Source organism: Seriola dumerili, unplaced genomic scaffold (genome assembly GCF_002260705.1).
Source record: "Seriola dumerili isolate Sdu_G_001 unplaced genomic scaffold, Sdu_1.0 BDQW01000686.1, whole genome shotgun sequence".
In the NCBI taxonomy this organism is placed as follows: Eukaryota; Metazoa; Chordata; class Actinopteri; order Carangiformes; family Carangidae; genus Seriola; species Seriola dumerili.
Window position 1 is genome coordinate 1,194,829 of NW_019174941.1, and position 11,846 is coordinate 1,206,674.

The window sequence follows — 11,846 nt, forward strand, 5'->3', positions numbered from 1 at the left end:
GTTCAGAACAAATCTGGATATGTTTATACAAAACTGACACTTTTGAATATGGAACATGAAGAGACCTTTATAGTGAGCAAACAACCTTTCCTTATGTCCAACACTTAATGGCCTTGATCTGTGTCACTGAGCTTATGGTTACATAATGCAGACAAACCTGCATAAAATCCTGAAGCTATAAGCTTTTCTTTTCATGTCATGGTTATTAAGGATTAACTGTATCACACTCGGACTGATCCAAGGCTCCAGACAGCGCTAATGCAGGACAAGATGAGAGAGTTTCATCTCTGAACTGAAAAAAAGTTATGAGGTCAAACTCGTTATTACAAGAGGAACAGAAGCTGCTATAGTCTCATGGGCTGATGACTACAATACACACCTGTTTATCAGGTGTGTATCTCAGGTTGAGGGAGGAGGTTGAATGGAGGTGGGTGCCACTGTCAGTGGATGTCTTCTAATGATGCATGATTACAGATTGTGAGCCAAACCGGCTTAAAATCATGAACTTACTTATCTCATATGATAGGGACAATGAAGTATTCATTTTCATTCATTGATAATTTTTATGTGATCAGTGATTGTAGGTTGAAAGAAAAACCAGATGAACTAGTTTTATATGATTTTATTCTCTTCCCGGGAGTGATGACAGGGAGTGGCATCAGGACCACACTCTCTCTGCCTCACTGGTCACATGTTAACACTCTTGCGCGTATGTTGCACACCAAGGGTGCCAAAGTGGTTTATGTCGCCTTCCAGCAGCGGGCTGACACAGACCCGACTGGGGGAAACTTGAGGAATGGCCTCTGAACGGGTTGGGTCCAATTCAACCCGAAATCTGACCAACCAGTTCGTGCAGCCGGCGTGGCGCATCGCGCTGTGGTCGGTGGCTTACAGCACCGTGCTGGCAGTGGCCGTTTTCGGGAACTTGATTGTGATTTGGATCATTCTGGCGCACAAGCGGATGAGGACCGTGACCAACTATTTCCTGTTGAACTTGGCTTTCTCTGATGTCTCGATGGCCGCTTTCAACACGCTTATCAACTTCATCTACGCGGCTCATGGAGAGTGGTACTTTGGAGAGGTGTACTGCAGGTTTCACAACTTCTTCCCGGTCACCGCTGTGTTCGCCAGCATCTACTCTATGACTGCAATAGCCATCGACAGGTATGTCTGGGTGAGGAACTTCATATCATACAGCAGGCATGGCTTTTGCAATGATTTTTTTTTTCTTTTTCTATAAAAGTATCTGCCTCCACATCATACTAATTAAAATACAATAATTTAAAGAATTCAGAAATTTGTCAGTTTATTTTACGTATTTCAGGACAGCCTGCAATTTAATGTTTGATTGTTCAGGCCATGTTTCATTTGAAGACTGGCAGAGCTGTGAATGAAAATTAAAGGATTTTTTACATTTGCATTAATTGCAGTATAAACCATGCATGTATTGACCTCTATTTCATACTGGAAGAAGTTTCTATTGTTTTATTTGTATGTTTTTGCTTAAGCTATGATCAAATATTCATTTGTAAAAAATGGAAAACTTGGCAATCATTAACAAATATCGTGAGTCACAGTGACCCATTCTGCAAAATGCCCACTGTGATAATGGCCATGTCTCTAAACCGCCATGCTCATGTTACAGGACTTGCATTAAGCCCAACAAGCAGAAACTGATATTTTTGTGATGTCTGTGTTTGCTTGTATTAATTTTCAGCTCATGACAATGTTGCGACCTCTGCCCTGTAGGTACATGGCCATTATCCACCCTCTGAAGCCTCATCTGTCGGCGAAGGCCACTATGGGAGTCATCATCTGCATCTGGAGTCTGGCCGTGGTTCTGGCCTTCCCTCTCTGCTACTTCTCCACCACAAAAACTCTGCCTCACAGGACCCTCTGCTATGTGGCCTGGCCCCGCATGGCCGACGACCCCTTCATGTGAGAATACAGACACACTGACAACGCCCTTTGTTCTTGCTTGTGTCAGGCTTCATTATCATTATCATTATCATGGCAAAGCTGGGCTATCATCTTGATTCTTATATTTATTTTTCTCTGCATCATCTGATTGTGTCTAACCTTAACTGCATATCCTGCTTGTCACTGTATTAAAACATACTGGTGATTTGTTTCCTCACTTGTGCAGGTATCATATTATAGTGACAGTTCTGGTCTACCTGCTGCCTTTAGTGGTGATGGGCATCACTTACACCATCGTGGGGGTGACGCTGTGGGGAGGGGAGATCCCGGGAGACTCATCTGATAATTATCATGGACAGCTCAGAGCCAAACGGAAGGTATAAACACCATGTTTATTTCATGTATTTATTTAGCTTGTGTTTTTGGAGTGGAAGAATACAGGTAGATCATGCACACATGTACATAAGGTTTTGACTGAGATATAAAGTGCGACTCTAGTTCAATTTCATGTTTGTACTTACCTGGTAGTCCACAGTAAGACAGTTTGCACTTGTTCAAGGACAGCCTTTGCTGATGGGACTGAGTACAAGTGCAACAAAACATGGAGGCTGATCAAGGACTGAGGTTTTTTTTTTTTTTTTTGGGAAGCTTTTCCCCCTTGAAAAAAGGAAAGAAAAAAAAGTAAGAAAAAAAAAAAATGCAATAGGCTTATTCACAAATGGCTTTCAAGCTCCCTCCCTTATTGCAGCGAATAAATGGTGACAAGAATAACAACAAAACCTTAACATCTCAGATTTAAAAAAAAAAAAAAAACACTTTAATGGATTCTCATTATTGCATTATAATCTCCCAGCAGCAGGGACAACAGTCCACAACAGAAACAAGCCTCTGTGTTGAGAAGGACCTTTGCTGTTTGGGGAGCAGGCAGAAAAACATCGCACAGCCACCTAAAACCAAAGTGATCATCAGTGTAACAAAGAGTGTGGATGACTATCAGCTGAGATCAGTAAAATGTGTCACGCAGCTCTGCATAGCAAATTAGTTCAGTACTGTGAAGGGAATTAACATTCTCTTATAATTCTAATTAATTCCTTATCCCAAAACCACATACAGCGCAAACGTATCAGTGCAAGTACACTTTATCTGTTGTCATGCACCAGTATACACAGCTTGTTCAGTTGCAGCTGCAGCCAAGAAGAAAAAGAAAGCATCCAGAGGCACTTGTTTTACTGTAGTTTGGCATCGTCAGCCAGACTACACAGTGAGCTCTGCAGCGGCCACTGTGAGGGTCGGGTTAAGGGATTAAGGTCATCACAGCTGTCATGACGAGCATCTATCGAGACGGCTCTAGGATTAATGTCAAAGAATACAGTTTATCAATAAATATCAAATATTCCAGATTATTCAGACATGACAAGGGTTTTTCTGTGGAAGTTATTCAGTAAAAAGGATTTTATGGATGGGAAAAAAAACAAACTTTAATCTGTGGACCAGCAACTTTTTTTTTTTTTTTTTTTTTTTTTTTTTTTGTCATTGACCAAATTTCACCGATCAATTTCATCTTAAATAAACTCATATTTATCCCATAAACTGAAGCAAGAAGGAAGCAAAAAATGTGAACTTCAAAATAAAACTAATTTGGGGATAGATTCCCCCTTAGACTGAGATTAGCATTTTTTTGTTTTGTTCTGTTGTTTTGGAGACACACACACACACACACACACACACACACACGCAAAAAAAAAAAAAAGAGAACAACAGGTGCAGGTTTGTCATTTACAATCTTTTAGAGAGCTTCATAGGGGGGGAAAAAAAAAAAAAAAAAAATCAGAGGCTCAGATCACCAGCAAAATTGAGCCGAGGAAAATCAGAGATTTATAAATATCAGGAAACAAAGGTACAAAACAGTCAGGCTTGATTCAAAGGCCGACGATGACAAGATTCCATCTGGACTGGAGATAGGAGCAAGTCGCTCTCATCACAGCCTTGCCCATTAGCTGCTGATGGTATAATAGTCGCCTGCTCCTTTTTAACCCCCCACAGCTCTGTATTGTGCTGCAACACACTAATGAATTCTGTGGCTCTCTCATCTGTCCTACCTGGGCCCTGCTGGGTCTGGTGTGTCATCATTGACCTTTCCCTCTCTTCATACGGCATCCATTCTCACTGAATGGGGATGTCATTATGATCACAATGAAGGGAAATAAACAACAAACTCCCTACTTAAAGAGCTGCCATGGTTTCAACACATCCAAAATCACAGTGAGAGTTTAAAGTCATTACAAAATTTTTTTTTTTCCTTAAAACTGCCCTTACATATATAGATTTATATGTAAGGACCTACAAAAATACAGCTAAATAAGAGTTTTATTTCATATGCAGGTAAATCTAATGACAACTGCATTTACCATAATCCTTTGTTTGCTGTGACTTGTAATGTTCTGTTTACTCAGCCAATATGCTTTCAGTTTGTTTGAGTGATGTAATCTAAACAATCCCTTTTTGGAAAGAGCTGTACTCTTAGCCAAGCTCATCTAATCTATACTATTTACTCCTGTGCTTTTATTGTGACATCTTAAAATTTTTTTTTTTTTTTTTTTTTAAAACTTGGGGGGATCCTCTGTTGATAAATTTTGCATTTCGCAGGAGGCAAGACATGGGCGGTTCATGCAAACAAAGACGGAGATGGTATCGACCTTTGCCCTCTCCTGGCTTCCCTATCATGTCTTCTTCATTGTGACGGGTCTTAACAAGCGTTTGAGCAAGTGGAAGTACATCCAGCAGGTTTACCTGTCAGTGCTGTGGCTGGCAATGAGCTCCACCATGTACAACCCCATCATCTACTGCTGCCTCAACAACAGGTGAGTACATATACACCACAACCCCAAAACACACATGTATGCACTGTTTGTGAACACAACAGCATATTTACACGTCAGGGTTTGATTTGGCTGCAGGTTCCGCACTGGTTTCAAGCAGGTTTTCCGCTGGTGTCCTTTTGTGAGGGTCTCGAGCTATGATGAGCTACAGCTCCAAAATACAAGACTTCGACCGGGTCACGAGAGCAGCATGTGCACCCTCTCTCGGGTTGACACCAGCATCCTCAGCAAAGACAAGAGCACTTGTTCTCGTGGTAACCGGTCAAGACTCAACTCTGAGCCCAATAATGAAGACGGTTAGTTTCTCCAGGTGACACACTCCAGGTGAATTCTCACTGGGTTTTATTTTATTATGTATTTTGAGTTGACAAATGCTGATTTTAGTGGTTCTTGTTGTTTACTCATAAAGCCAATAAATATTAATCAATTTGGATTAGTGTGGTGAAATCTGGGAATAGTGTTCATTTTTACACTACAAAAGCGGTTTTCAGTCTGTGAGGTGTGCCTCCTTCGGAGAGCATGGGAGAGTTGAAGATATGTTTTGGAGCACATTTTATCTAAAAAGAAAAAAAGTTACATACTCCAGTTTAAGGGTATTTTAATCTGAAACCATACATGATACGCATCATTTTAGAATATTGTGACTTACACTTTCCGAGGATGTCATTATCTCTGAACATTGCCTGAGAATTCTTGAGTTTTCTTTATCGTCAAAGTAATGCAGTGATAGTTTTCTGTAAATCCATGGGTACACTCTAAACAAGAGCTGCTAAGAGCTTATTCTGCATACTTGTAATGATGCCAGTTTCCTGTAAAGAAATACAGGCTAACTAATCAGGCTGATTTTGTTGCAATAAGCATACACTGAATCCATGGCAACATTATACTGCCCATGTTGGAGGAGGGGTAGGAGATCGGGTGGCAGTTATCTCACCTTTATTCTGATTGTGGATCCCCAGTGCTATTAGACTTTGCAAACCCCTGCACTACACCAACACTTGGGCCTTGTGTACAGTTGATTTTTAGCTCTCTACAGTGTGTCTGAGTGAGGAATGTCAGCAGTGATGGAGATCTGTTTTTCACTTTATCAAAACTGATCAATACATTTTGAATTGTTTTGACAAATAGTGTTATACAAAATATGATATCTTCTGACATGCTGTTTTTTGATTTGAAAAGTTCATTTGTTTTTAGTCATAAAATGCTGCTGTTCGTAAGTTAGAAATCTTAATTTGTATGTATTGGACTTATTTGTGTAAATAGACCAAATGATGTGAGGCAATTTTGCAAAATCCAACCAGTCAGCATGAGATTAATGTATATGTGGATTTTTAACATTGTTATTGTAGGAAAGTGTTCAGCATTTCATTAACACAGCATTTCATTGATTATATTTTCCTAAAGGGATGATGTGTATATATGCTTGTGTACTGCACCTTATTGGGTTTGATTAATTTTGATAATCATTTAAAAACTATTGATGTTTTGGTAAAATATGGTTGGTGGTTTGAGCGAACATATTTTAAATGTCTGAATTATATTTATATATTTTAGATGTTTCTGATATGTTTTTATTTTATTTTTGTGTCATACAAAGGTCCATTATTCAATACTGCTTCTCAGAGACCTCTGTAAGAACAAGTACCTAAACTATAAGTGACATTTCTGTTTTGTTGGTAAGGTAACTGACTGAGCTCAAAGGCATTCACTTGTCACACATCATAATATTTGCTAAGCTGCGTTTGCCATTTTGTAATCACATTTGTTTAATATTCACAGCACGCTATTATATAACATAGTATATGTATTTGATTAAATGCTGTACTTACTGTAGACATACTGTGTATTTAATGCCATCAGACCATTACTCAGTGGATTACATCAACAATAACTGCAGCATTGCTGCTCACCCTGTTTCTCTTAGCTGGAGAAAGCATGTGCCATTTTAAAATGTACTTTTTTGGGGCTTATAAGAGTTACTATTTACTGTATCTATGATTTTTAAAAAAAAAAAAAAAAAAAAAAAAAAAAATTGTATATCCATTTGTGCTGAATGGTGTTTTATTGTTGCAATATGATGTTAAAATACTATAAACACTAACAATGTCTCTGAACAACCACTGTGTTACATTTTTATTTGTGATAATAGTGGTGTCAGATCAGAAAATGTTTGTCATTCTGTGAGACATGGATCAGCATCATGTTATATTGATCCTGTTGGACCTCCTAAATATAATGTGAAAGCTTTTTGAGTTTGAAATCTTTCCCAGTGTCGGGCATAGTTGCCACATGAAGAGATGCTTAGCGATCAGTCCTGAAACATACATAGCTGTGTAAAAAAAGCAGGAGGCAAGACATGGGCGGTTCAACCAGTTTATTTGTTTATGTATTTCTAAAGTTCAACCCTCTCTCCCAAATGCTGTCAAAGCTGATATTATCAGTTGAAATTGCCTTATACACCCTGGTGATTTAGGCATTAAGGTGGCAATCATAAACTGCAACATTCTCAGTTCTCGTCTTGCTGGGGACTCCACTCCCATGACTAGTTTTAGAAATATTGATATAAGTAAATGATATACAGTAAAGTAAACAGGACATCTGTTCAAAGCATGTGGTAGAAGTAATTAAAAAAACTATGACATGAGTATATATTTGCAGCCAACTATATAAGCTTTCAGCACCTTAACAGGCAGACATGACAGCAAAATAGTTTTATCATTGTTCAAGCTGTAAAAAAAAACAAAGCAGTGTTTTTTTTCATTTTATTAACTCTCAGCTGTCTCAGCAGTCTGAGATGCTAATTGTTCTTGCTTAGCAGTTCGAGAAAAAAAGAGATAAAGCCACAAGCACCAACACAAGCCACTGGTTGGAGACATCCGCTGGAGACCTACAGAGAGAGAGAGAGACAAACAAAGACGGAGATGAATATATATTTTGATATCAAAATATCTTAAAGGTTCTGAAAATCTATTTTCTCAATCAGTTTCTTGGGTGTTCCTACTTGAGGATGAAATTTTCTACCAAAATTCTTAAGACCTTCTGGTTTATTTCACATGAGAGATTCTCTGTTATGTTTTGTTTGTTCTCTGCTCTTGGCTGTGAATCGTTTCGAGTTGTTTCAACAACAGAAATCGGATCATATTCCTTAACGTTCCCTAAAAATTTCACCCAAACATTTTCATCTATTTCTCAGGAAATAATGTACTGATCTTGATTTTTAAAAAAAAAAAAAAAAAATCTTAAAAATTCTTACTGAATTAATTCTTAAGAGTAAGTAACAGTGCATGTGGCACCAGCAGCATTTAGGAATGCTTGCATCAGTATTTAATTAATGCAACTAATAGAATTACACAATAACAAGAGTGGTTGCAACATAGCAGTGAGACAATTCATGCATACAGCTATAAATCTGGATGAACTGTATAATGCTGATGTCGTCATTTCACATAACGGGTAATAAAATCACACAACTGTGTTGCATATAAGGCTTAAAGACAGATTGTTTGGCCTTGGCAGAGGTATGCACTCCACTGAGTGCCACTCTAGTTTGGTAATATTGTCAGCACTGCCAGTCGCATCGGGTCAAGCCACACCCACACATAAAGGCATCATTTCCACAGTGGATTCCGAAATCCTGTTTTATTCCAAATTACAAAGATTTAATTTAATTTTCATGGCCTTTAAAATATATTATTCTCCATTACATGGGCTTAGAACTTCAGGGGACTGTTTTGGGTGAAGAGCAGTTCAAAGTCACATACAGTCAGATAAAACTATATGGTCTCTCTATTACAAATATTCGACGGCAAACAATTTCTCATTTATTATTCGGAACTGTGTAACTTTCAATGATCACATACACAGTTTTGATAAAGAAATCACAGACAGTACAACCTCATGATTCAGAGCTTATTTTTTGTTAATAATCATGGGATAGAGCAACATATTTCATTTTATAAATTGTGTCTTACCGTGAAATGTAGCAGTCGTGATGGCTCTCCACTTTGGAATGTTTCAAAACAATCTCCTTGTACAAAGAAGAACCATCATCTTTGTCATTTACACTCTCCACGGTGAACACTTCAGCTGGAGATAGCAAGAGTTTACTGACAATGTCCTTGGTACAATTGTTGTCATTCAGGTTGACAAAGAAGCAAGAAGTGATGTTTACAATGAAATTCCCATCGAATTCCTCAAATTCCTTAAACTTACTAAAGTCTACCTCAACTTCCTTGAACTGTCCAAGTCTCACTTTTGAGCCTACGTTTGCCATGTATTGTTGGTCTGATAAAAAATATCCAGTCTTGCATTTGTTTGCCTTCATGGAACGCATGAGCAGGAAGTGAAGAGACTTGAAATGGAAGTGGTTTTCATAGGTGCTAACATTTACACCCATTGTCTCCACTTTGTCGTTGAAGGTCTTCAGAAAGTCTTCATCCCCTTTAACATATGCCGAAAGTGCAAGACTCTCTTCTTTTATTCCTCCTGGCATCCACTGTTCACACTGGGGGTTTGAATTCCATGCTTTCTTGAAGCCCTGACTCTGGTTTAGCTCTTTTTCTAAAATGCCTGAATTGATAAGCTTCTCCTTGGTCTCTTTATGGCAGTTACTGTACAAGGCATCAACAGCATCTTTGGCCATGTCCAGGAGTTTTGTCTCCTTTGCAGCCAGCTTTAATGGAGTATGGAAATGAAAACATAGTTTCAAGAGAAGAGATTATTTTTCTTAACATAACATCTCAAGTTTTGAATGGTCATTTGTAAGACGAATAATACTTACTCTGTAGTAGAGAGATGTGAAAATGACTGTAGCAAGAAGCAGTTTTCTTCCATCCCACATTTTAAAGGGCATCTTCTTGTCTCTGTCTATAATCTACACAGACCGCTGTAACAGAAATGAGAGCAAAGCATTGCAGGATCAAACTTGAATAGAAAGATTTGTGATGTTATTCACAGTTCAGGAATGGGATGGTCTAGTGTGTTGCTCAGATACATTGTTTAGACAAGCCCTCAATCTTTTCAGTTTTCTCTCCCTGGAATACAGCAACTACCCCAACCACCCACGCCCATGTTCACCCACAAACACACGCACACGCACACTAGATTAAAAAAGAAAATTAATGTGACTTAAGTTTCAACACTAAGATGGAAAGCAGCTGTGGAAAATATTGAAAGGCACATACAATACCTTTAGCAAATGGAATTAATTTGTGGGAGCACTAAAAAGAAATCAAGTCCTTGTACTACGAACCACAGGGGTGTGATCAATTTCTGTAGCGCACATCTCTGGGAAGTGAAGAACTTATCTCACCAAGCAGCCCTGTTTGCTTTCCTGTGGAAGGAAACTCAGTTGTTGATTTGCTACTGATATTTTTACAACCAAGACAAACCCACATAAATGGTCTTTATTGCTCTCTTTAATTTGAATAAGCTTGCTTGCTTTCTTTTTTTCTTTCTTTCCAAACTATATTATTTTCTCACTTTGTTTCATAAAATATAGGTTCTACTTAGCCTTTATGAGCAGGATATAAAGATTTAATAAATGGTTTATAACACACTACCCTTTAGTTGTCAGCAGATAAAAGATATAACTTCTCCTCTGGACACATTAGTTGAGGCTGCTTTATAAACGGATATTGAATGACTAAATATATATATATATATATATGTATATATATATATATGTGTCTTATATGAAATGTGTCTACAAGACATACGACATACAAGAAATACTTTATACTGTGTTATAAACCATTTATTAAATGTTTCATTTATATTCACATACCCATATGAATACTGAAACGTTTTTTTCTTGCTGTAATCATCCCTCCTGTTGAAACTGAGCATTAAAAGATCCCTTTCTAATATGCTTCCAGTGTAAATGATAGAAGACAAAATCCAGAGTCCTTTTCCTGTGCAAAGTTTGTCTGAAGTTTTAATGAGAGTTCAGCAGTCTGAGGTAGAGAGGCAGGCACCCTCCAGAGTAACATGAGTGAAATTGCACCATTCTTTTCAAAATGGTCCAGCCACTCCCAACCAAAATATCAGGAAATAGTGCTCCATACTAGGTCTTTTAAAATTTTTAAAAGATATGAATAATTGGTTAAAAATCAGTTACACATGGGCTAAAACGTGAATAAACATAATAACAATAAAACAACATTCCTTACTGCACAAATACCGATGGCTAATACCTGATGACTATATGAGTGGTGTGTTCCTTGGTAATCCCTGGAGATGCGCCTTGTGAACAGCTACTTCCCATTCTGCAAATCCATGTTCAACGTCCAGGCCTCCTTTCAGTTCCTTCCTTCCTTCCTTGCTGGTACAGTGCTAGTCTGCTTGAGCTCAATTTTCCAGAGCACTGACAGGAGCACTGACCCCATAGCTGTTCTGGCTGAGCGGAAATAACAAGAGGAGGGGTGCTGGATTGACAACATCCCATGCTCTCTGGATACCAATAGTGTCAGGCTGAAGTGCAGGGGCAGTGCATGGAATCTGAAATATTTTTTAAATTTTTTTATTATATCATAAAAATGTCATAATATAGGAAGGCATAAAAATCTCAAAAAACATCATAGTATATTAAAGGATAAAAATTCAAAAAAACATCATAATATAGTATGGCCTGAAATGTAATAATATAGTAAGGCATACAAATGTCAAAAAACTTCATGATATAGAAAGGCATAACATCGTCAGAATAAGTCATATCATAGTAAAGGATAAACATGTCAAAAAATGTCATAGTATATTATGACATAAAAAGTCATGGAATAGTATGTCATAAAATATCAAAATATAGTATGGCATAAAAATATAAAAAAAACGTGATAGTATATTATGGCATACCAATGTCATAGTATAGTAAGCTATATAAAGTCATAGTATAGTAAGACATAAAAAGTCATAAAAACCCCATAGTATGATAAGGCATAAAAAGTCATAGTATAGTAAGGCAGAAAAAGTCATAGTATAGTAAGGCATGAAAAGTCATAAAAACCTCATTGTATAGTAAAGAATAAAAAGTCACAAAAACTTCATAGT

The 11,846-nt window shown here is 37.7% G+C and overlaps 2 protein-coding genes across 4 annotated transcripts; one reads left to right on the top strand and one right to left on the bottom strand.

The window, feature by feature from the left end:
* The first annotated feature begins 694 nt into the window (after positions 1–694).
* On the top strand, positions 695–6,803 carry LOC111236622 (neuromedin-K receptor-like). The gene is given in 6 exon segments (XM_022765432.1): positions 695–1,164; positions 1,750–1,938; positions 2,147–2,321; positions 4,606–4,781; positions 4,878–5,049; positions 5,051–6,803. Coding segments are annotated over 6 exon segments (1,143 nt in total). The 5' UTR covers positions 695–796; the 3' UTR covers positions 5,114–6,803.
* A 355-nt stretch (positions 6,804–7,158) lies between these two features.
* Positions 7,159–11,169, bottom strand: LOC111236621 (ecto-ADP-ribosyltransferase 5-like). Of its 3 annotated transcripts, none has more exons than XM_022765430.1 (5): positions 10,994–11,169; positions 10,051–10,131; positions 9,580–9,684; positions 8,771–9,471; positions 7,159–7,686 (listed from the first exon to the last, which is right to left on the bottom strand). In XM_022765430.1, the coding sequence occupies exons 3-5, from the start codon at positions 9,649–9,651 to the stop codon at positions 7,611–7,613; spliced, it is 849 nt and encodes a 282-aa protein (XP_022621151.1). In that variant the 5' UTR covers positions 9,652–9,684; positions 10,051–10,131; positions 10,994–11,169; the 3' UTR covers positions 7,159–7,610. The 3 variants fall into 3 exon arrangements, with proteins under 3 accessions (XP_022621151.1, XP_022621150.1, XP_022621152.1); XM_022765429.1 differs by having other exon boundaries at positions 9,988–10,131; positions 10,994–11,168; XM_022765431.1 differs by lacking the exon at positions 10,051–10,131.
* Between the last annotated feature and the right edge of the window lie 677 nt (positions 11,170–11,846).

Excerpts from the sequence above, each read along its gene's own strand:
- LOC111236621 (XM_022765431.1), bottom strand. The coding sequence starts at position 9,651 with ATGCCCTTTAAAATGTGGGATGGAAGAAAACTGCTTCTTGCTACAGTC. Across the intron at positions 9,472-9,579 it reads TCACATCTCTCTACTACAGA|CTGGCTGCAAAGGAGACAAA; the intron begins GTAAGTATTATT and ends ACTCCATTAAAG. Across the intron at positions 7,687-8,770 it reads CACGACTGCTACATTTCACG|GTCTCCAGCGGATGTCTCCA; the intron begins GTAAGACACAAT and ends CTCTCTCTGTAG.